Consider the following 25,879-nt stretch of genomic DNA (forward strand, 5'->3'; position numbering starts at 1 on the left):
CGGTGGCCAAGGAAATGTGTCGCAATGGAGATGAGACATTGGTAAGACGCACAAGAAAAGAACAACCACGTCGTTGGGTTATTACGAAAATGAAATGGAAATTTCTTAGTTGCTCCATTGAAATGTACTCGGGTATCAGCTGTCCGTACCGTTGAAGTATAGTAAAGGAGGATCTCCGTTCGCGAAAGTATCAAGAGGAACTTTAGACTTTAGACATACAGAAGTCGGCGGATAGCGTCGGTAGGATACCGGAGGGTTTAAGATAAGTCCTTCAAGCCGGAGAGTTGGTAGCTTGAGTGCGACTAGTTGTGTCGGAAGCTATGCGAATATATTGCACTAAATCCCAATTCTGCTGTGAGAAAAATTGAGATGGCGATATAAAATACATTAATAGATGAGAAATTATGGTGAAAAGATAGAAAGAGCTAACGGGAAGTAAGTTCAATTTAGCCGAAACTGTTGCTTTATACCATATTTTACATGCAAAGTGTGTACCCGTGCGATGATGTTTAATCAAATGATTGCTATAAATTGATAATTTAAAAATTTAACTGACGTATAATGAATGTACGATAAGATTAAATTAATTTCATTGCTCGAACTTTTGTTTCGAAACATTGTTCGATGTTTGACTTATCTTCAAATCAAGTAGGAATCTTCTTCCATTGCGCTGTAAACCTTGTGTGCACACAATCCTCAGATTTCCTTTGTCTCTTTTTTCGATTTGAAATCTCATTCATCACACAACCGTGTTTATACTCCGCGGATAATCCCCGAACGGACAAACAATCAAGTGAACAAACAGCAAACCTAGAGCCATCGTGTGATTGGTTTCCCCAATTTCCAACACATACCTTCCAAATATTTCGATGTTGAAGAACACGTACTCGCCACTGTTGACCATGTTCAATTCGGCGGCCGCTAGCATAATTTCCCTTATTGTCGACGGACTGGCGCACATGATGACAACTGCAACGAGTCAGAAAGAAGGCATGACATTTGTAGTAAGCTTTAAATAGGTGAAACACAATACGCTAGGAGAGCTTGGATGGCAGATCCACAGCGAACTGATGCAGGGTTTGGGTAAACAGATACCATTTCCCACACAGATGGTAGAAGTTGTCGTCGATCCGCAACAATAATTCGAAGGTTTTGGGGAACGCAATAGATAAGGACACTCTAATGGAAATGTTCGTACCACTTGTCGACCGAGACGAGATATATCGAACGCAATTTTACAGCTGAATTAGGAGATGTAAGGACAAAACATCATCAGCCATGATAGGAAACTTGGAAGCGGAAAACAAATATTGAAATGAGAGTACTGATAGCATAAAAAGGCAAATAAAATAGCACTGATTTATTTATATTTGTTTTGGGTAATGATTTTCTATACTCGTAGTACTATGCCCGCACTGTGTGATATTAGATAATCTCCTGCAGCACAATGTTTTGCGTTTGCTTATGCTTCCGGTTCTATGTTTTGTCGGCTTTCGTCGATTAAATTTACCCTCAAAATGTGTTAAAACCTACCGTGGGCTGCAACACTTGAAACCGTACAGCTAGAAAAATGTACGACAAGCAGAATTGGTTTCTGTTTCCAGCAGAAGAAGAGCAAACGATTTTCCTTGCTGCAAAGTGTTAGCCCTGATCGAAACTGGGAAAACAATTTTCGAATGGAGTTCGAATACATATTAAAGGTAAAACGTTCGACTTGGTAGCGAAAAATAGATTAAAAAACAATTTTATTGTAGCATGATTGTTTGGCTAAAAGCTGATTTTTTAGAGTGCCTAGCACTGCAATTTTCGCCTTGTGGATAGTACGCAACGTATACGAAATAGTATTTGTCAGCTTTTAGTGCTCATCAAATCAAAAATTGAAGTCTTTCTTTTGTGACCTGCTTTTGTGAGCTGCTTTAAACGGTCGTACCTGTATAAAACGAAACAAGTGGCATCGTCGTCTAGAGAGTGCTTTATAACGCTATTAGTCAACCGCTGCCGGGTTGAGCAAAAGTTTTTCTATGGGCAATTTTTAAACGTAGCTATGGGATGGTTTTCTCCTTTTGTTTTAAATCGGCTTGGTCACACGTGTTAAAAAAATTCAACTATGGTAACATTCTGCTGCAACATGTACGTAACGGATCGTACACGCGTGCAGTGATTTTTATCATGTACATTTACATAAAATTTCGTTTCCCTGTGGTCAACTTTCAACATATTTTCTGGAATGTTATTTTTACTCATATGTTCTGCATACGATATATACTTTTAAACCACAAGTGCATCTTTTGCTGGTACCATCATCAGCGAATAAAACGAATTATACTATTTTGGTAAAAAAATCTACGCACGGTAAACTATTTTACCGAAAGGAAAAAGCAAACATACTCCCAGTGTGCTGATGGGAATGTTCTGATACAGCATGTTTTCAAACAAAACTTTGGCTGAAGCATGGTTGCATAGTAGCGTAATGCATCGTCTACACGATGCGCTGCAACAGCTCACAGCTCACAATCTCAATTTTCATAAATTGTTTTCCAGTAAAGGATAAAACGACGTTTCATATGCCAACCAACAATACCAACTTTTCGACAAACAATGTTTACTAATGTTAAGGTGCGAGCTGCGAGCTAAAAGCGCCCCATGTAGATGATCGGTAAGAATTGAGAAAAGTGGTATGCGAATTTGGGAACAATGTGGAATTTTGCACTATAATATGTTTACAGTTTTACCAAAAAAGCTTCTGAAAAGGGAAGCTATGTTTGTGTTTCGCTACAAATCATAACGCATATGAAAATATTTAAATCATGAATAACAATGTTTAGCATTCTGCAAAGTGTAAAGTTAGCAGGATAATATTTCACAACGATTATATTTTACACACAGTGTGCACAATCACTTCCCACTCAAATAACACATTCTGTCGGGGATGGTCTAAAGTAAAAATAAATGTTTAAAATGTGAAACTACGAGCGTCCGACCTAACGTGTTTAAAAACGGTCTCTTCGTATCATAATCATCTACCGAATTTATCCCCGCTTTTCACGTCCCATTTTCTGGTTGCTTGTTTTTAGCTGGAAAAGCTTCGACCTGCATCGTTACGTTCCACCTCCATTTTCCGTAGCTTCCTAGCAGCCGCTTCCATTTTCCAGCGGTAGTTTTTTGGCTTCTAATTCAGGGCGCTAAATTAATAAACGTTCAACCGATGGCCACCCGTTCGAGCGGGAAACCCCCGCAAAGAGCACTGCTGAGGAGAGACCATAAGTTGTGATAATGCGGATCCGGGTGTTAAACCTTTTCGGTTTGCGTTCCCACTAGATGTGTTGGTTATCTATTATCCTATTGTTGGAGCAAACGTATCCGGGTGGTAAGGGACTAACAGTTCGTCCTTCGTTTTCTCAACTCGTTGCTAGCTTTCGTAAGCGGCATATGGCGGTTTGTGTGCGCCTCTTGTTATAGATGATGTCTTCTGTTTTAGTCACAGTTTTACCTACTCAAATCACAGTTCTTTCCATAGCTGGAAATTTGAACCACACTATCCCAAACAGGGTTAGATAATCCTTTAAGGAAAAACGTGTTTTTCCCTTCTCTGCGTGTGTGCTTTTGGGATGATGACAGTGAGGAAGCTTCTCACACAAAGCCCCAGACGGAAAGGATACCGCGAGCTAATGTTTGTATATTTACGGACGGTGGCATTGTTTTCGGTTCCCTGGTGGGGTGGTCCGTACAGCACTCCCCCGCACAGAAAACTGAGTAGGTTAAGTTTATGTCAGGACCTTAGTTTTATCAGTAAGGCACACAGAATGAAGGGCAAGAAAAAACAACACCACCGAAGCGCCATAACGGAAATGATTTATAGGATCGCTCTTCAAAACCATCCCCTCGGGATAATATTTGAAAAAAAGGGAGCCGCAAAACTGGCCAAATATTAAATAAAATATCGTAAGTTTGGATGTTCGGGGTTGCGACACATCGAAATGAAATAAATTTAACTTGCATTGTTTAAATTTACGGTATAATAATATAATGATAAGTGCAATGCCTAATATTCGAAAGCAATAAAACTTCACGTATATTTCAGACAAAATAACCCATAATGCTGTATCTAGTAGAGTGAAACGTTGCAATCAAAACTGCTGACTTTCCACAGAGTATTACATGAAAGAACTTTCAAACACTTCTGCGCGGAACAGAAGTACTTCTAGGGCAATCAAAAAATATAGTCTCTCGGTACGGAAGAAGGAAAATAGAAAACTGATAACGCTTCCACAAATCAAAGCGACACGCCAAGTCGTCTTCGTGTCTGGCTCAGTGGCAAGCAAATAAGGAAATTGTGCATGCTGAAAGAGCATCAAAAGACGTTGGATGAGCTTTTGGCAAAATTTGCCCACCTGAAACTTGCTCGTTTCGACACTAGAAGGCTGTATTCTCGCACAGCGTATGTAAAAAAGATTATAAAATGGATTAAATCTAGGATAACTCATACTATTCGATCGGATAGAAAGACGTTGTAGGTAGGAGATGAAGCTGACATTTTACTTTCTGTGGTGTAAAGAAAATGTGATTATTATGTTTTAGCTGTGTCTTTGCATTTTGAAGAAATTCGGTGCAAAATAAAAAAAAAACTAATTACCCTAACCATCTGTCGTAATATAAGCGATTTAACCTAAGCCAAATTATTTTTTTTTATTTTTCAAAACACTATCCATTACAACAGTTACAAAATGTGCCGGTTTCATTGGCCACTGTCCAAAGTTGAGATAAAATTCCCCTTTTTTGGACATTATTGCTCGTCACACTAGAAAAGCAATTTCCTGTTGTCGTGGCCACATGCACATCTCGTTATGCCTTTGCTGTGATGTAATTTTACGCGCTTTGTTCGATTCTACTGCGGTTAGCTTCCGAGGCAATTCTGGAAGGCTTTGCTACAGAATGATCATGTACAACATCCAGTTTATTTTGTGCACAGAGGACACATTGTTTGCAATTGCTGGGTTTGTATCTCATTGTTTTGGTAGAAAAGGTTGGAATCGATACGGTAGTGAGAGGTAACCATCGGTAACCATTTCAAAGAACACGCAAGTATTGAGTGTGGCTGCGCTCGTTTGAAAGCGTTAACATCAAAGGAAACTTTTGGGTAGAATTCCTCCAAACAAATATTTGGTCGTTATATAGTTCTCTAAAAAAGCTAATAGCATCCATTTTGGGGGCATTGTTAGGAAGTAAAAAATTGTGCTAGAATTTCTGTTCACACTGATTGCATGCAGGATTAACGAATTCCGTGAATTGAAACAAGCAGTTATATCTTCCGCGAATTTGTTAACAACTTTGTTTTTCCGCGCAGTTCGACATGCTAAAAGCAAAAACGGGTATTAGAAAAGTTTTTCTTTCTGTAAAACTGTAAAAAAAAATAAAAAAAAATGCACGTACAGTGGTTGTCAGAGAAATAAGGCTGCTGACGTTTAATTTTCATTATAAATAATTTTTATCTTTTGAGCATGTCTTAACAAAGTTATCGAGTTCTGAACCAAATAGTATACCAACTAGCAAATATAATAACCTAATAAATAATGAAGAATTTTACGTTTGTTCTAGATTATAACGATAACATGTTTTAATGCTCCGTAACATTCCACTAAGGCATGCGCAACCGATAAATATCGAATACCGTTAAAATCACTTATTAGATGTCAACTATTTTTGAAATTATTAGTCATTTGCATACTTACATTCTAGTCATTGCTAGAATTATTCGACTAGAAAGGTAGGTATTTCAGAAAAAATAGGTTGCAATAGAAGTTTGTTCTGAAGTGAGGAACTTTCAATGTATGATTTTCCGTCAATAAGTATTTGTTGATTTTATGAAATGGTCGTCATATTTATGTAATGATCGAGGATAATTGACAAAATATCGCATAACTCTCTTCTCCTAACAATCAATAATCTCATTTTTTGTTTCAACGAATGTCTAGATGATTTCTATGGCCATCATTGTCTAGACAGTTTTTTTTTATTTCCATGGAGTCTGCATCGACTATTTTTACCGCGTAACGTAACATAAACTCAAGAATGACATCAACAATTAAAAAAAAATACAATATATCACCCAAAATCTATAATATTTTACAAAAACTGTATCAATTTCTGTGTGAAGGACATCCAAAATTCATTCAATGTCGTTAGATGCACAGCCAAAAAAAAACCTTTACAAAGCACGTAGTATGTGCAGCCAATTTAATTAAAGCTTTTGCTTACATAATGGAGCCCGTTTGTCGTCTACGCAAAAAGTTTAATCATTTCATAAGCATTCCTTCACTTTACGACAACTTGTCCCATGACCGGTGGATTTCACAGCATCTAGCACCCCGGGCACGAACCAGCGAGAAAAGAAAAGCAAGAAATTGCTTGAGTTTTTAAGTGCTTTAATTTATGACCGTACCACATGCATGCACGGCAGTGTACGGTGAGTGTCCTGCACATCCTTCGATGCACCACCATGGGTGAAGAGAGCAAAACCGTGCTGGAGTGTAAAATATGTTTCCTTTTGAAGCAACGGAACATGCATGACATAGTCAGTCGGGGAGTTTCTTGTCCTTTCTGTAACTTGTGTTTGTCGTTGTGGCAGTTGAACGGTAATGTTTTGCCCATCTATGTGGCTACCTGTGAGATGGAAAGCCAGGAATACACGTAAGGTAAGAAAAGATACTTCAACTTTGCAGACGTGAGATGATTTTTTTTTTGAGCGGAAGAAGAAATTTGGAAAGAGAAAAAAAGTACTAGCGACACACAAATTAATAACCAACGGCTACCGATCGACCCCCGCAAGAATGCATCATATGGGGGAAATTAATCGATTAGGCTGATTCATTTTTTTCTTGCCTTATTTGTAAGCTTCGTCAATAGCGGGAAGCTAATTGGAAGAGGAATGTTCTGTGCACAAAAATAGAACGTGAAATATCCGTATCCTTTTCGCTTTCCGGATGACGGAAACAAGCAGCAAGAAATTACGGTCATTCTATGGTCTTTCCGCACTGTGAATGTCCGGAAATGTGTTCGCGGATGTGTCCGTAAGCGCGTAGTAGTAATGAAAAGCTAACAATCGTCAGCAAAAACGCAAAACAAAAGGCCCCATAGACCACCATGGATCCGGTGCGGGGTGGTGTAGAGAAAGCATTGACCAAACCTGCTACAGTATGAAAGCACAACGATGGCAACATAGAAACGTTCGTTGCTGTCTACTTTTTTCTCATCCAAATTTATTTACCATCTTCGTTCGGCCAGGGTTCGTTGCCTTCCATTATGAAGAATAGTGGTAAAGAATGTGCGCCAGTGTCTTAAAGTTTTCCCCTTTTTTGTCGCCTCCGGGGATGGGGTGAATAATACAGCATCCTGCGATTTTCATTCATGTTGCAGTAGTAGTACGCTGTCTTCTTCGCTGAAAGAAGATATAGCTTTTTAACAGAGAGCAAATGAAAGTCGGAAAAGCGTGTACAATCCACCCCGAAGGAATGTCCTTACAGCTCTTTCCAATGTCGTCCGGACGGTGTTAGTTTCCTCCTGGAATAATCGTGCAGTTTGTTGGGAATTTTATCCTGTTCCGTGAAGTCACTATTAGCAACAGCTGTCCTTTGGTAAACTTTTTCGCAGTTTTGGGTAAAGAATCTTTCCAGTTGAAATAGATCCAAAAACTTCTTCCGCTTAAGTTTGGCTAGTAGGATAAGCCGAATAAACTGAGCTGTAAAAATAGGTTGACAACTTAACACCGTGCAACTACCACACCATAAAGCGAGAGCAAAAAGGAAGGAAAAGGAAAGGTTACTTCTCTGCACAACAAAACGGTAGAGGAACTTCCAGCAAGATTACAATGGTTGGAAAATGCCAAAAGGAGAAGAAAAAAATACCATCTCGAATTCTCTGCTGAATTGTTGAATTGAAGGTTATAGTTGCCTGAGTTGGCCTTATTCACAAAAACTTTTATCCCGGATTAAACGCTCCGCCGTTCCGATTCGTGCTTTACAGCAATCAATTTCAATTTTTCGGTAATTAAAATTTACACTCTATTAAAAGCACTATCTAGCATCACCAAAACGTGACGCAGTTTGTGTCGAAGTTTGCCCACAGCATGCGAAATAAACGAAGATGAAAGTTGCGGAGAGCTTTCAGCACTGTTTCCGGCATTCTATGGGTGTGGGGTGGTTTTACGATCGATAAAATGAAAAAAAAACCCAAGATTTGCTATTTTATTACTATTCCTAACACGTCCCACCTCCATTTGCCAGGAATTGAAGTTTGTTTTCGGGGCAGCTTGTAGTAATTGTTTGTGTCTAAGAAACCGTTTGCTTTTTTGACATTTAAATTATTTAGTTTATAAATCTACTGCATACCGCATGGAATTGAATAGTATAACAGTGCGTATATTTTACATTTATAATTTACGACAAGATCAAACAAATGTAGAAGCACGTAGAATTGGTAAATTAATATGAAATGGTGGTAAAAACGTATGAGCAAAAGATACAAGAATAAGGCACGCACCTACCAAATTCCGACGGTACAAATGAACTGCATGGAAGCGTGAGTGATGAAATGAGAGAAAAGTAGAAAAACAACCATGTTAATGAGAGTTAGAGGATTAGTAAAGGATACACATAGCAGAAAGAAAAACAACACTCCAATTAAAATGTAATAAAATTTTACGATTAATTGTCGAAGCGGAAGAATGTGAGAAAAGAATCCTTTATGTGTTTAAATGAGGGCGATATTGTTAATAGAACAATAAGGTAGGAATAAGGAATCGAGCAGTGTGGGGAGTGTTTATCACCATTATTTTCAAACTTTGATCACCATTTCTCGATTCTGGTTCATTGAACTATCATAGCTCATTTCGGCTCAAAGCTGACTGTGATGGAATGTCACACCCATAATAAAACCATTGTTTCGTGTATGGAAATTTAATTCCCATCCACTGTTTTGTATGGGTCGCCTTCTGGAAACAATGAGCTATGGATCCTGGTAGTGCCATAAACCACAGACAAATCATCGTTAATCCATAAATCAGTGAACGTGTTTCACCATTCAATACCCGGAATGGTGAACGGTTCGAAGTGATATCAAGCGCATGAGCGATTGTCCCCTTTCGGGGGAAATTCATAATTTCAACACGCTCGAAGGGAAAGCAGTTCGCTTTCCATTCGCTGCAGTTCCTTGTACTACTGGTGGGCCTTTTCGCCAAGAACCACTTTTATACTGCTGATGCTGACAGAATGGGTCGCACGACTTTGGCGGTGATGACTTTGCAAATAAAATCATGTTCACCCTTTCAGTACTCTGTGATTGAGTGGAACACTTTGATTGTGATGCAAATGTGAAAGTCTCTTGCCTTTTGAATGTCCTTTGAGTTCCTTTTTTTTTGTCTAGCGAAGTTCGTGTTGGTTGACCAAGGTACAACGAACCGTGTTTCCACACGGAAAGCGATCAAGCCTATCGTCTGCTTTTTCGTCGTACAGAAACCTATCGATTCTGTCCCTTCATGATCAATTCAAAGCTATTGACAAAGTCATAAGGCGTAAAGGACGGATCAGAAACGGATAGAGCACACTTTACACAGTTTGAAAGAAAACTCATGCGCATTACATGACTTTCACCGCAGGTACTGGATGGTGCACTGGACGGATAGCTTTTAAGGTTTATGAATTTTATTTCTCGAACTTTAAGTGTACTGATATTTCTTTGAATGCTGAAGGATCTGCTGTGAAGGATGATTATGGATGGTGCGCACTTTTGCATTCGTTTGCTGTAAAGAGTACTGCAAAAATGAATATACAAAAATAGGCTTAAACATGAACTTTGAAAAGAGGTACTAAGAAGCAAGGTTCAATTAAGAATCATATAGAAGAACTTGAAATAGGAAAATTGGTAGATTTAAATAAGAATGCTAAGAATCGCATTTTATTAGTGGAAATGTTTGGTACCAATTTGGTATCAATCTCGATAGCTTTTTCGCAATATTGGGAACAATTCCCTTCTGAAATGTTGTTTAGCACGTCTATATCAGATGAGATTCGATTGCACATTTTATATTTTTAGATTTATTTTCACATACCATAGAAACACACGAAGTTTCTCGAATGCGCCGGTAATGGTGCGTTTCTTTCTTTGATCTTGCTTTAAATTCATGTAATTTACACTAACAGGCACATGCATTCTAACCCTGCTGTTGCTATCAGTATCGCTTGAATATCTTTGTCAACTCTGTATTGAATCTCCGTAAATGGTGAAGTGATGAGATTTTGCCGTATGGGGATGTAATTCGATGTGTATTTGAACAACATCTAACAAAGTTTCTCATGTTACCAGGGTAACCAACAACAACTTCTGGCTGTTTACGCGGCTAGTAAATTCCGCTTCTGGCTGTTTTCAGCGTGTAAATTCATCATACCCGTCAAAATGTTCTCAAATTTCTCCGAACTCCCAATCGGATTTGGCAGCAGGAATTTCCTCTGTAACAAATCGCTGTTAAATTAACACACAAAGTTTTCTCTTTCATTCTCCAAAGGAGGTTTCATAGACCTTAGGATGTATTAAATTTGAGAAAATAATACAATTGTAACTTATGACGGAACAGTCATTGACATTCCAAAGGGGTTGCTTCTAAAATGCTTAAAATCTTTGAGACAGAATCTTTGATTTGATTACAACTATCGACAGTAAGGAGCGGCCCGTTGGTGTATTGGTAGCGTCGCCTGTCTTTACACTACACGACCGGTCCAAATTCCCATCCGGACCAATCCCGCGTACGTTGGACAGAAATGGCAGGGCTTGATCTCTTGAAGTTGTTGTGCCAATGAAAAAAATGAATGAAAAAACTGTAATTCTCACGAAAATATTTTATAAGTATAGCAGTTCTTGATAATTGCGATCGATTATTCATTCAAAGTCGCCTGTTTAAAGCAATAAGGACTTGTAGTTAGTCGGTAAGTTAGCAGTTGGCTGGCGGTAAGCTACGCAAACTAATATTCGCAAAATCTATAGGATCAGGATTAATTTAACTTTTACACCACTTAAAAATTTAATGTGTCGATTTTTCCTATCCTCTGGTTAGATATGTACGATTACGAGAAATTCCAGCTTAAATTCCTGTACAAACTCTAGTTGCGTTGTATTTTGAAATTGTTGACACCTTTTTAGCGACATATCTATTAATTATCCTGTATCCTCAGATCTTCCTGTACTTGGTTTAATCATTCATGTTCTTTAATTTAAGCTACCTCAGACACATTTTGCACAGCTCGTACTGTACAGTCGATTCTCGTCTACATGATTTTACGTTGGCCGGGTCTTATTTCTTGAGACCAATACGCAATCTCATTAATTTCAACCGAATGGGACAACCGTACAGGGTTGCAACGGTTGTCGAATAAACACCCTCTCGTGGGCAGGCTACAGTTTCAATATCGATCACCAATGTTTGGCAGGTTGGCACGTTTTTGGCAGCAAAGTACTGTGAAATCCATAACTCAATACCGTCAACGACAGCGCGCGTGTGTGTGTGTATGAAATTGAGATAAAAATACGTTACTGACCGAATAAAAAAGAGGATAAAAACGAACCCCTCCGTGAGTGGTGTGGTCAGTCGTTTATGCAGATCTGTTTTTAGTGATTGCAGTTCTTGTTTTTGCTTTGGATGAAATGCACGTATAAATCGTAGTTTTGCATACCTGTTTGATTGTTGTTTTAACGTATAAAGAATGCTTTTGGAATAAAATTTTCGTTAGCTCCAAGGAAGAATGGATCCACATCGAAGGTTATTGGTAAAATGGAGTTTAATAAAAAAAAAGGATATCATTGCAGAGTAGTGTTATCACATCAAAACATTTGCAAGAACATAACACAAGATAACATAAAAGTCGCTCGTGGATTGCTCATATTTGCTGCTGAACGGAATGTGTGCACCGTTTAGTAGCAAACATAAGCAATGAACGAACCGGTTGCATTTCATGATGCAATAAAATTAAACGAATCGTCCTTGGAAGAACCCTTTCCGTAGAGTATCATTACTAGCGATGAGTGGCGTGCCTTGAAAGATGCTGGAGGCAAGGTTGAAAAAATGATGAAAGTGCTGCAAGGTCAACGGGTGGGTGCTAAATGCAAAAATAGCGCTCCATCAGGCAAGGAACAAAGGACGTGCAACGAAAGGGAGTGGACGGCTTAATACAAGAAAAAAAGATAAATATTCTCATGCATTTTACTATGTAATTCACCCTCACCCTCTCTCGCTCTGCCCTCTCTCTTCCCCACCAAATGTTCACATCCAGACCGGCGGGTGGTCAAGATTCGTCGGAGAGATACTTACTTCTTGCGCGGTTCTCAATCTGCCGCAGCAATCGAAGGTAATCGGCATACTTGGCTGTCTCCTCGTCGAAGGTCCAGGACGATGTTTCGTTGCCACCGATCGCACGATTGATGGAGGTGATCGCCATCGAGCAGTCGGTAAACCCGCGGCCAGACTTTTCGTCCCATTCGTGGTACAGGTAGGCCTGGATCGTCCAGTTGTAGTGTCGATGGATTTCACGCATCATCAGCCCGAACGCATGGTAGTTGCCCATCATGCGCGTTAGCGTCTTATAGTGAGGAGCTTTGAGTGAGAACGCCTCGGTCAGCCCACCGGACGTTATCAGTGGAATTCCCCACACGGAGCTGTAGCGGGCGATCGGTGCTATCACGTAATCACAAATCGGACCAAAAAACACATCTGCGAGATGCGTAGATCGGAAGAGATGGCATTCAGAAGATGTTGTTGAGATATTGAGGAGTATTTTCAATTTTAATACACCGCCAGAAACACGCGACATAGGAATCAAATCGAACATAACGACTGCACGGCAATCGAACATAAATTTAAGCTAAAAACCCCTACAGCGAGAATCATCAAGGAGAATGTCCAGCATAAGAAGAATATATGAACGGACACATAGCTTTTATTTTTAAATCAAACTATCGACGAATATACACGATCATGAAGGTTGTCTACTAGCGTAACGCATTCAACCATATTGCAAATAAAAGTACCAACGTAAATTCTGCGGTTTTAAAAACTGATTTTTCGGTTGACCATAATTAACCGTAAAACATGGTTGAATTGTCCTACAAAAGACGCAAATAGCAAAAACACATACAATCTATTCCGCCGAAGCCTTTGAGCCCAGAATAGATCGTCGAATGGATCTTTAAGATAGTTTCCTTGATGGTAAAGCACTGTGACAGTGCATTACGATTACAACAAACAGAACCCCCATCGGACACGTAAAATGGAAGGCACAACAACGAAGGACACTTAGAATCCCACGGGATCTCGTACGCTTAAAATCGAGATGACGGTTGGACATTGCTTAAGAAAGTACGGAATTTATGTGATGACTGTTGCGCTTTTTGAGGCAACGTTTAATTTATTTCAATGACATTTTTCTGCGTACGGCAAATCGTTGTTCTTCTGCTTCTTGTTGGATAAATAAAGAGAATGCTTCATGTTACCAACGGTTAAGGAAGTGCACGAGACGTGAAAGTGAGGAGAAAGTAAGCCTTTAGCCGTACAGCAGCAAAATGAAGGCACAACGGCATAGGAGATGATTTCCAGACCAGCTCTTCTCGGAAAAAAAGTATTTTATTTTGAGAAAGGACACTCATTACCTTTAATTTACTGCCTTATTTTCCCGCTTCCATTCCATACAGTGATACGGGTAACTTAAGATAGGAGTACAAAGTGTGCCTGCACTGCAGATTAACACAGGAAGTCGAGTAGTGCAGAGCAAACAATCTGTATTTACCCGTTAAATCGTACGGTACAAAACAACGAGTACTTTGGTTTGGTTTCTGCGTTACTATTCTTCCTCTACCGTGAGCGAAAGGCAGAAAAAGGAACGACATTAATGTACAAAAAGACTAAAAGCTTACAAAAGTACTGAAAAAGAGCAACTGTCACATGCATCCTTTGAACCCGTACAACCTGCACCACTATTCACGCTATTCTGTCCTGTTGCAGCACAAAAGAACTACCGTAATGATTGGAAAAAGGTACGTGAAACATTTCGAGTTTTTGGTCCGCTTTTTACTTTGAGCAGGATATATACAATGTTGTGTGGGAAGATAGTGAAAGTAATCAGGTTATATAATTGGAACCGGAAATGGTACTGAAAGCAACATAGAGCAATACCACTTATCTTGTCTGTGTGTGCTGTTCCGGCAATTGGTACAGAGAATCTCATGTACTGTAACTTCACAACAGTAAGTTTAAAAAAAATTGACAGTTCATTAAATTCAGTGAAAGCAGGATAAGTAAAGGGAAATAAAGGGAAATAAATAAATCAAATTGCTCTAATTTTTGTTGCTTTCAACATGCAAAATGTCGCCCGAAACGATAAAATACACGAAAAGTTCTAAAACTTCCACGAAAATTAAATTAAGATTTGTTACAAACATAAAAGAATGCAACTGCAGAGGCTGGGTAATGCAGATTTTTTATGTAAATGTTGCAGAACATCCTCCATAAAGAACAAGAAAAATGCGTATAAAAAATCCTGCTAGACCCAACCTGAGCGACATGGTGGCCTTTCGCAACTTAACCTTCCGGCCGCGCTGTCACCTTTCACTTTCGCCACTATCAAGCCGGGACACGCAAACCATGGTGGTGGTCCGCAGCAGCACAGCGCACCAAACAGCAGCAGCATGTGCACGACCTGTTGCGTCCGTTTTGAGAACCGTTTTTCTTTCCTTTGACCCGCCGGGCTGGGAATGTGGTTTTGCTTTTAGTTTAGCTTCTTATTTTTACATGACGCGTCTACACGAACCCGTGCTACAACCTTTTGCATGGATGTTTGGGGCCCATCCAACAGCGTCGTAGTTTTGGGTCAGTCTGCGCAACAGCTGAGCACGGTGTGCTATGTGTCCGTTGCGCGAGGACAAGGGCACACCAATCGTAGGTGTGTGTACGTGTCGCAAGACTGCGCTTCCGAATACGAAAATAAACGATCTTCTGGCATGGATTTTAGCGGCGAATGTTGGACCTCGATGGAACACAAACGCAATGAAGGGAATCCGTGAAAGTGTTCCGAATGTTTCGCAGGGAATCAACACCATGCCGTTATGAAAATACATGTCTGTATGCTTCAAAGGGCACCGTTGGGTAAGATTAGATGTCGTGTCTTTCAAGGTGCAATTAACCATGGGTTTTGCAAGACAAGGTGTGACACTAATCTGAGTGTCTGAGAGTGTAAAGAGATCATGTCGAATTAATATTTTCTTTACAAACAAAAAAAAATACGTTGGTTAGGTTGTCCTAGAATTACAAAAGTGTGTTTTACTTTAACTTTTTTCTCCTCTCGGCGGCAAATGGATTGTTTTCGGGGTTCTACAATATTGTAGGAAGTGCGATATCTCGCAATCAATGCTGTTGGAACAATATTTTTCCACACGCTCAAACATTGAACCTAATAAATCAATTTGCCTTGAAATATTAAATACCAGACCAGATTGATTGATTCACCTTCTCCAGCAGCTATTTGTCAAAATGTATTTTAGGAGCGCTGCCTGCTGACAAATCGTCGCACGGAGGGATTTTTTTTTTGGCGCGTCGCCCTTCAGCATCTGTTTCGTTCATCGTCAAACACGCATCCCCAAACACTGTGCAGCAGCAAAAACAGACCTCGTAGGCTTATTGGGGTTGATCCGTCAAAATGTTCGGTATCATTAATACAGGGAAAACACATCTCCCAGCCAAGTCGCAACGATCTGTCAAGTGAATGAACGTTTGATTTATTGCAAATCAATTGTCAAACTCTGCTCAGTGAATAGTACACCGAGGTGGATTAGTTCGGCTTCGTTTCAAACGATATACTCAATGTTTTCGATGGATGATGGGGTATTGATTGGGGTTCTGTGGATTTCGTGCAACTGAACATAGCCACTCGCAATCGCAAAAAAAGATAGTTGAGATGAGAAATAAATTCATCAAGGTTGGTATGGATATCCATTGATATGATAATTTTAGAACAATACTACGTTCAAACTATGGTCCGCCCAGTGAACGCATTTCTAGGATCGGCGCCCGCTGTATTATGCTTGTTGCTGTTTGTTATTGTAATGCTAGCGATACTAAACGATACAGTAACCGGTTTGTTTGTTTATAAGGACCCGCTGGAGCTGAGGAAGTTGTTTAACAAATATTTTGTCCCCTTAACTCATGTCGACTGTCAGTACGCGGACACTGATATCGTCAAGTCCACTGATCGATTGAGTCGGAGACAGTGCTATAGAAATGATTGATGGTGTGTTGTTACTGTTACGGCACTAGTTTTACCGCTTAAACTAATCATAGCGAGCATAAAGATTGCTTCAGGCAAGTCCTTCTAATTAGTGTCCTGTTGTAGGCAGTTTTTGTCATATGTGGTTAAATATAGGCAAGGCAAACCTCACAAACAAGTAGCTCTTGAGACATTCGTCGAAAGTATCCTTGGCAACGAGAACGATTTTAATGTTTTACAAACGATTCGATTTGATTCCCAGCTAGCATTTTCTTTTCGCAGCGTTTTTTTTCACAAACCACCCATTCTACACCCATTTCCCCACTTGAAGAAAACGGGTTTCATCACCTGGTTTACGCGTGAGAAAGATATCGAATGCTCCGAGTGCACCGAACGTGGAGGAACACTGCGTATCGCGATGGTCGATTTCGATGCGAAGGTTCTGCAGTAAGCCACCGGGTGCTGTCACTTTACGCGTAGCCATCTCGATCACCGGCAGTACCGTGGACAGGATACGAACATCCCGCCGCTTGCTCGGTTGTTCCGGGAGCAGTATAGCGAATTTCACGAAATTTCCAGACCCGATATGGCCCACGGTTACGCTGGTATTCGCATTGATACGCTCGCATCCTACTTGCGATGGACGATTGGCAAAGTTTGCGTACCATGGGTTTGCCGCTTGGACAGCCGTCAGCGGTGGAAGCGTTAACGGGCCCTTGCTATCGTTCAAACTATTATTAGGGCTATCGATGCGTTGCTGGCGACTGCTGCTCGTTGGCACCAGTGGAGACGGCGAACTGTCGACCGAACCGTATGCCAGCGATGTCCTTTCGAGTCCTGGGATGGAAGTAGCGAGTACGAATAGCAATATCGTCACCCAACACCGCACCGCAGCACGTCTTAAATCGTTCACGCTGGTAGACATGCTTGTGCGGTGATGATACGATTGATTTGCCGATTATGTTTTGCACCGCACGGTTACACGCAACATCAACCCAACACTACATCACTGTACAATTTACCACCGGACACACACAAACACACAGGCGCGCACTCACACATCACCATGGGATAGATAGGGAAATTTTCTCCGTTTTACACCATCCATCCAGTATCGCTTACAAACACACCACAGTGACACATTGCACACAATTATCATACCGCATTATTATTCACATCGATTTGGCAATCCCATACTACTGATTAATACGTTGGACAGCGCAACACTCCACGCACACTCCGGGCGCTTGTATACTAAGTGCGTCTATATCGTACGCTTCACTGCTTCACCACACGATACACACACGAGACAGCTCTTTCGAACATTCGTCACTGGATGCTTCGATACCGGTGCTTGTCATCAACAACCGAGCTGCTCTGCTTCCTGCTGCCACTGCTGTGCGGGGATGGGGCAGAAATAATACGATTATGGAAAAGTGTTTCGCTATGCCGACGCACACCGAAACGGACTATCGAATTTTACGATCGTTACGGTTCGATGAGATTTTCGGCGCTGTTTGGGGTTTTTGTTTAAATCGACCACTTTTCGTTATCGAAAATATCACCGCACGATGGTTGTCTATGCCGATGCGAACAGTAAATCAACTGTCAAAAACACGTATCAATGGTACGGTGCTATCGGTTAATGGCGAGTGAATTGGGAAATAATGAAGCCAACCTTCTCCAACTAACGGGTGTAGCTTTTCATGGTCCTCTCAGTGGACAGCAACAGATAGAGACGGTGGTAGAGCGTATTTGGAAGTATATGTGGTACCTTCTTGTGGTTGTTTGCTTTTATGGGCGACTTTTCATAGACCATCGAGTATGATTACATGTGCCAGAAGATTATGCGATAATTCAGTGCGAGCACTACGCTAGATGCTGTAAACCAACTCTTTTGAACGTTTTAATTAGCTCTTGATAGGTTTAAACATAAATTCGTAGAATGAGAAAAATTAAATATAGATTAAGTGCTGGAGAAATTAAAACGGTTGCATAAGAAACGATGTTCCGTTTTAAGTATAGTTTCCTTTTTTCCTAAGCGGCCCAACTACCTTTACCAAACCATTTTTTCAGGATTTGTCCTATCTATCCGTAATTCTAAGTACTACAGCACAGTGAAGATGTTTCCCAGATTAAAATGTGTCGCGGGACGAGCTTGTGATCAAATTATGCAATAACAATAATAAACACATAAACGATGCAATAATGTTTTGAAAGTGGGAAGAATTAGCTATATACAAGACTTTAAATACTGTTTTATTTATCAAGATTAATTCAATCGAATCGAAGGTTGATGAATTATTCAAAGGACAGCATTAAAAGTGAGCTCGAATCAACTCAGCACAAACATCAACAACAGGAGTGATGATAAACTAACAACTCTGACAGCTCTCATCAATAGATATGCCTGGCAGGGATGAGATGAGCTCCACTCTATCGCAGCATTAACACTTTCCATTTGGCTTCGGCTTCTTCCGTACCAGACTCCTGGGCAATCATTTGACGCGGGATGAAAATTATTGCGTAACCATTTTGACTGATTGCCTTACCGGTCGTAGTGATGGGAGGTCAGCAATGTACTGCTTTATCGTTAAACTTGATCCAACAACAAGACAAAAAAAAAGAAACCGGCGTGCGAACCACTCATTTGCAAACGACAGTTGCTTAATTGAAACCGTTCGCTAACGATAGCCCACGTTTCACCTTCTACCTCTTCTACCTCTTATCGCTCTTTGCCATATACATATACATTTCACGGTGGCCACCAATGTTGGTGCTTATGTATGCTTTTTAGTTTTATTTTTGATTTTGCTTTCCTCCCCGGTTTGTTGGCTTTTGATCACACACCGCGCATGGTTGAAGATTTAAATGCTTTCGATTACTTAATACGTAAATCAGGACGATTTGTACGCCACGTTAGACATGCACCTATTGGGAGTTGATTTAGGTGCGATTGTGCCAGGAATAATTCTAACCACATAATCCCACAATGGAAAGTAGTAAAATGTCAATAAAGTAGTAAAGAATTTATCTATTGTCCAGCATAGTTCAAAAACAATGCCAAAGCCCTTCAAGAAGACTGACGAGGAAAGTATGCTTAATTATGCGGCAGTTTTAATTAATGTGCGTCCAATTTAGCGACAGGAATTAAGACGTGGGTTACGTCAAAGCAACCGCGAAAAGACGCAGGAAGATGTAATCGACCAACGAAACTGTCAAAAGAATGTACGAAACATTTTCAATCGACGCTCTCAGTTGCAGCATCTTGCCGATAACAGTTTTTGTCGTTGTCACGAGTGGCTTTCTGAAATTGATGAGCACGGCGCTGGCAGACAACTTAAGCAGTTGACCGTGTCGAAAGAATTTTTTCACTCCAATGTGATGTTTTATTCCCTTTTTGCTGTTATATTTTTTGTTGTTGGCACTTTGCTAGGTTCACCGTATAATGGTGTCCATCAATCAGGAGCACTCGTTCGATCGCTCTTTTCTTGGGTATGTTTGCCAATCGTATCTTGTACTATGTTCGTAACGACTGGACGTACATCCTGATGATAGAGTTATCGATGCCGAAAACGCGTGTTTGGTTTTCACTCGTACACGTTGGCGAGGATAAAACTGATGCACAATACATAATCTCAAAATCTTGCAAACGGTCACATTTGCACGTGAAGTGAATTATGTTTTTTTAATTGAAATTTTCCCGTTTGTAGCATGCCGAATTGTGAAACTCTTAGTGATATTTGTACTTGTCAGTGTGCGTTTTAATTTCCATAAGTTACCACGAAACAGAACCTTTTTTTAGCAATATTTCTACATTAATTATAGGTGTTATTTCGATTTCCGAACAGGTTTAAACAATTTTTACACATTAAAAGAAAAACCGACAACATTCAAAGTGAAATAAACGGTAAATCTTGCCCCAAGTTGCTCACCGTTGACGTCTTGCTAACACTAACTGGCTTTTTTGCTATTTGAACGCGTAAACGTGAGATCATTTTCAACGGAGCCAATTTCAGATTCCACATTTTATTGCGTTTAACCGTTCCAGGTTGTTTAGATGCTTGGTTTTTTTTTTACGATCTCAAAAAGGTTAAAATGAATTCGGGTAACCGATTTTTTTCTTCTCCTTGAGGACGTGTATTTTTTATTTTAGTTTTTTTTCTCTCTCATCTGTCTCAAAATCATTTATGCAAAAATGTTCAACATCTTGTATTGCATCGGTCACCTAAAAGCGATGTGTTCCTGTTTCTAAACATGCGCAGGATGTATGTTTGTTAGCGGCGTCAAAGTGTGTTCGAGATGGCTTCATTTCGTTCACATGCCAAAGCTCGTTTGTTGCAGAGCAGATCGCTTCATGTCGTTGTGGTCGGATATCGTCATTATCATTGAAAAAATTAAATAAATTGTAACAAAACGGTTACTGAAATTATATCCCAAAAAGTGAAATAATAAACACAACAAAAGTAAAATTTTGCACCACACCAAAAATATAAAGTTTAATTAAAAGAAATTAAAAATATAAAAGAATGAATATAAGAAAATATAAGAAAGAAATGCAGTCCTAGAAATGGGCAACAAAACTAAAAATGATTACATCCACATGTCTTTCTAACATGGTGATAAGCTTTGTCATATCTTCTGATCTGGCAAGCTGACACCATTCTATGCAAATAAATATTTGTGCATAGAAACGATACACACCCAAATTAATGATTTGTTTTAAATGAAAAGGTTTATGAATTTTAGTTTTATGCGTTTTACACTATTTAATTATCGTTTCAGCAAACAACATCGAATCGATATTTTAGATGAAAATATGTCATTATTTTTTCTTATTGCATCAAACGGCTCATATATTTTCTGCATGACGGTAGTCGATAAAATTAGCCATTCCAGTCTGATCTCTTTCCATAAAACTTGCATTCATCGGTGATCGTATTCGCATCTGTTAAGGTGATCCACTAGTCCGTCTAAAACAGGAATATCCTGTTGTGTTGTGCAATCGTTTTTATCGTGATGCAGTTAACACCGAGTGATAAATTCTTTTGTATTTGTACTCGATGTCCTACCTGGTTTCCCATAGTTAATGCGTGACCCTCAGTTTAATCGTCCAGAACAATCTTTTTTCACTTTCGTTTGAAGGTTGAATGGGAAAAAGAATATCATCGAACCGGTATTCCTCGGCATCCTTTCTCTATTCGGGTAGCCTTCTAACGCGCAGGTCATATATTTGTTTGTCAAATTAATCACGATCCAAAACGAGATCACCCACCGCATAAAGTTTCGTGACAAAATCGTCTCAGGTAGGTATGATACGAAAATGACGGCTGCTTGCTTCGGGTGCCTTTTGCATAAAGAGGAAAAATCATGCCACACCGCTGTACCGTATACAGCGGTGAATACGAATGCTGTCGTACTGCCACCATCTGAGCCTAAGGTCCATCAGCATACTAATGGTCATGGCGATTTTTTTTTTTGTACCAACGAACGCTCACCTTACTACCCCTATCGTCGATCCATTGAGGCGTGCAGACGGAACGCTTCACCAGCTTTTTCGTGGCTGGGAAGGGTTTAGCTCAATCCATCCCTGGGAATATGCGATCTTATCTGCAAAATAAAAATGGACACCGAAATGGCACCGAATGGGTTCGTTTCCTCTTGGCACGAAAAACAAAAGGCCGAAATGGAGAAGTGCAGAGGCAACAGCCCCTTGCGGCGAGAAAACCCAGCACTATCGCAACGCGGAACTGGACCTATAACTTGGCATCAAACATACCACCGGGCCATGCTATTAATAGGCAGAACGGGTTTGCAAAAAAGGCTGATGATGGAGTGATGATGAAAAACGGAAAATAAAACAAATCCTGTACCACCTTCAGCCGTTCGCCGGGTGACATCCGTGAACCGTTGACATTCATCGCGGTGCGCTGCTGCGGTGTGTGTTTTGTTTTCAGACGCTATCGCGTGGCATAATTTTCGGGTTAGACATGTTAGCGATGAAGATTAGGCAGGAGACATGGATTGCACAAAACTTCACAAGACAAACAAAAAATCGCATGCGCGAATAGACCCGACCCGATGGAATAATAAAGATCATTATAGTAAGTTATGTTTTCGATAATTGATTCCTTTGCCATTTTTTTTTTGCGTTGCGTTGTGAAGATTAGGTCTTGGGGATGAAGAAATCACAAAGTGGGAATCGTTTTTGGTTGCAATTGATTGTAATTTTGGAAAGGAAGAAATGCATTTTGATACTATTTGAATATTAATCTCCTCTTTTGGAATTATTTATTGGTATCAATATCACGGCATGTCTGCTTATTGTCAGCACCACTTGTCTTTAATGTCTGACAGGCATTTCCTTCTTCATGCATTTTACCTTTTATGCCCGAATATACTTTATGTTTTAACATTTTGTGACATTGATTAAAAACAAATCACAAATTTCTTACATTCACATTCGGAACGCTTTCCATCACGACGAAGCATTGGGAATTAGCTTTTTTTAGCGCACGAAATAAAGCTGTGTCGTAATTTGCATCCCAAGATAAGCAGAGCTAAAAGTTAAATATATTTAAAATCAGTTTGAAGTTGGACAATGTTTGAATATATTTTTGCAAAACGGCAGCAACAGTGAGCACGGCCACCAGCTTATTTTTAGCTAATGCTGTGGAATGTACCTGATTTGCATAAAATTCACACTAATCTGCGAAGGAGACGATAATTTTGGTAGACTAGTCAAAACAGTCGAGCTATTTGAGCAAATATAAAGGTTCATAGTTCCGTCCTTTTGTTTGTGACTAGACAGAGAACGTGCTGTCGATCTTTCCAACCGACCAACCGATCCGACCACGCACTACACAAGATCAGTTCAGTAGGTGAGGATGGTTGGATCGAATGATATTGATTAATTTGCGCTCCACATTCACAGCAACCAGGTGGGCAGTTTTTGGGCAGGTGGGCCAAAATAGAAAACAAATTACACAACCAGGAGTGTGGGAACTGCTGTTTTTTTTATAGCCTCTTAGCCATTTTTAATGGTCTCTTTCGTTGAACGCATTCATCTCCCGCACGCTTTCACAGCTTCTGCAGGCAGATGTAAAAATGCAATCCTTTACCTCGGACATTTTGTTTCATGTAAAGCGATCTAATTAAGCATTAGTCGAGTTGTAAGCAATGTACTACCCCGATCCGGCGAGGAATGTGTAAATTTAATAATCAACAGTTAATGTTTGCTTCAATCAACCATGCCCACGTCGGCTGACAGGGAGCACACGCCTGCCCCGGTCGTTGCTATTACCCCCTTGCCCGGGATTGTCGCTCGCGGTCCCTCAATGAGTGGCACGCGTTTATGTAAATGTCGCGCCAGAACACTGACACGAGATCGTGCGAAATAGTAGCTGCGAGGCGATTCCCTAATGATTGGGTGTTACGTGTTCTTTTTTTTATTTCTCCGCTCGTCGAAGGCGTTGTGATACGTACTTGTCGGCCAGCCTCTACCATTGCGCTTGCATCGCATCTCGTTAGCACCCATCCGGGGGGATACAATCTGCACGTCGACAATTTGTCAAACGGTGCGAACACAGCACACTGCGCGATCCCGCTACGACCACAAAAGGAGCGCGAATGAAGTGCGACAGAGTAACGTTTTAACGCGTTAATAGCGTTACGGAAAGTAAAATGTTTGTGAATGTCCTTTCGCCGCTCGGTATATTGCTGAGTGGGTTTGGTTCGTTTGAAAATCGACACATCACATCTCCACAACAGTTGCTCATCTGTTAGCTGCTTTATATAACATTGCAATTTTAATTAGCAACTTTAAAGTTTCATGATACAATATCTGGTTTTCAAATCAGCTGTGGAAAAATTATAATCGAATTTATTAATCTGAATGAATTGATGAGTTCTTGCATTCTTTACAACCAAAAACAATGTCTATAATCGTTTAAGTTTATAACTTCTACAATCAAAATTTATAAAAAAAAATGTTATGGCTTTGGATTGTATAGACCAATTCGACTCGGTGGTGTATTTGACGGCGACGTCGATCCCACACGACAGGATCGATACAAAATCCCTACCAAACCATTCCCCCGTAGCAGAAACTATCTATTCCACTATCCCACTAGGTCGTAAAATAAATCTAGTAAGCTAGAAATAGCAGTCATGTCCTAATAGATCACTACGCAAGAATAACAATAGAAGCAATAGAAATCAGCAGTAATATTCGGAGCGAGATCATGGAACTACCCTGATCATCAATTAGACTTATTTAGACTAATTACTTGTTCCACTTTGTCGGATAGCACGTACTTAATAGAGGCATGTGGATCAGTGTAATTTACCTGTCTAATGAGGCACCCTCTTTAGTTTAATAGTTTACTTTTTCTTGAAAACATTTTAATCCATGTCAATTTGTCTTACACATTGCTATGTTTTTCAAACCTTCCATGTGACATATGGGTTTTGAAGATTGATAGTTGCTTCAGTTGTTTGTTTTTCTGTTAGTTCTCGTCTACGCATGGAAATAAATTCCATTCTAGAAATCTCCATAACGTTCCCATCGTCTTCAAAACACTGTTAGTGCGTGGAATCCTGCCTGCTTGATGATTGGGGGTTTACGCTGCCATGACGGTCTTTTTAGACGGGTCGTAAAACTTTTGCAACCGCCATTGGCGTGGCAAAGTTTTGCTGGAGAACCGTTTACGAGGATTCACCTTTTTTTTTGTTCGTTATGTTACACACTTCACGATGGCCACATCTCGAGCGTCTCGAAGCGCCAATTTTGTGAAGAAGAGAGTGCTTTTAGTATTCACATCGCCGCAAAACGCAACGATTCTGGCGGTTGCCCCACCGCGGTTCATTATCTCCCGGAACTGTGGCACGCCAGCAGTGGTACTGCTCGCGGTTCGCGTACGTGTATGTTTTCATACACATCGTGCGAGAAAATTAAGCCTCCCAAACCACGTGACGGACGACGGTTAAATACAACCGGTGAGCACACTGTTTAGACAGCTGAGTTTATGTGCGCCGTAGCGTGCAGGGCGCGCAGAGCAAACGATCGACCGCAATGTAAAACGCGTGTGAAAGGAAGAAAAGGGTTTTTGTGCGAAATATAATCATCATGGCGTAGGCAGGCTAACTTCACCAGTTACACACAGATTCCGTACGAAGTATTGTGCGACACCTTGTTAAACAAATTTAGTGACTTCAGTACATTTATGTAACTAAATTTTAAATTATTTACAAACCATAAATGTTAGTTGGACAGAATCTATTGTCTATATTCAATCATTTGATCGAAAATAAAAATCGCCATCATGCAAAAGAAGATACATCGTCAAACAAGATGAAATATTGGTTGTTTTTCCCACCGGAAAGATTGTCATAAACTGTCACAACCTTAACATGAAACCTTGCTTGCCGTTCCATACACGTATTAGGTAGTGCAGGCGATGCAATTTACAATCCTCAGACAACTGTCAGAACTGCCTGTGCAATGCATTCCAATGGCACACGATGAGATGAGCTCGAATGTGGATGGGTTTGATTTTTCTGCCATATTTCCCACCCATTATAAG

The 25,879-nt window shown here is 40.2% G+C and overlaps 2 protein-coding genes across 2 annotated transcripts in view; both read right to left on the minus strand.

Annotated features, from left to right (window-relative positions):
• LOC128299614 (atrial natriuretic peptide receptor 2) overlaps window positions 1–17,220 on the minus strand; it is a 33,420-nt gene extending 16,200 nt beyond the window's left edge. The window contains exons 1-3 of the mRNA XM_053035619.1: window positions 16,644–17,220; window positions 12,353–12,751; window positions 855–969 (exon numbers count right to left, since the gene is read on the minus strand). Of these exons, the coding sequence (XP_052891579.1) occupies window positions 855–969; window positions 12,353–12,751; window positions 16,644–17,220 (1,091 nt within the window). The remainder of the gene's footprint in view (window positions 1–854; window positions 970–12,352; window positions 12,752–16,643) is intronic.
• Window positions 17,221–17,574: 354 nt separating this feature from the next.
• LOC128299615 (atrial natriuretic peptide receptor 3) overlaps window positions 17,575–25,879 on the minus strand; it is a 50,991-nt gene continuing 42,686 nt past the window's right edge. The window contains exon 5 of the mRNA XM_053035620.1: window positions 17,575–17,691. Within this exon, the coding sequence (XP_052891580.1) occupies window positions 17,582–17,691 (110 nt within the window). The 3' untranslated portion in view covers window positions 17,575–17,581. The remainder of the gene's footprint in view (window positions 17,692–25,879) is intronic.

Source organism: Anopheles moucheti, chromosome 2 (assembly GCF_943734755.1).
Source record: "Anopheles moucheti chromosome 2, idAnoMoucSN_F20_07, whole genome shotgun sequence".
NCBI classification, from domain to species: Eukaryota; Metazoa; Arthropoda; class Insecta; order Diptera; family Culicidae; genus Anopheles; species Anopheles moucheti.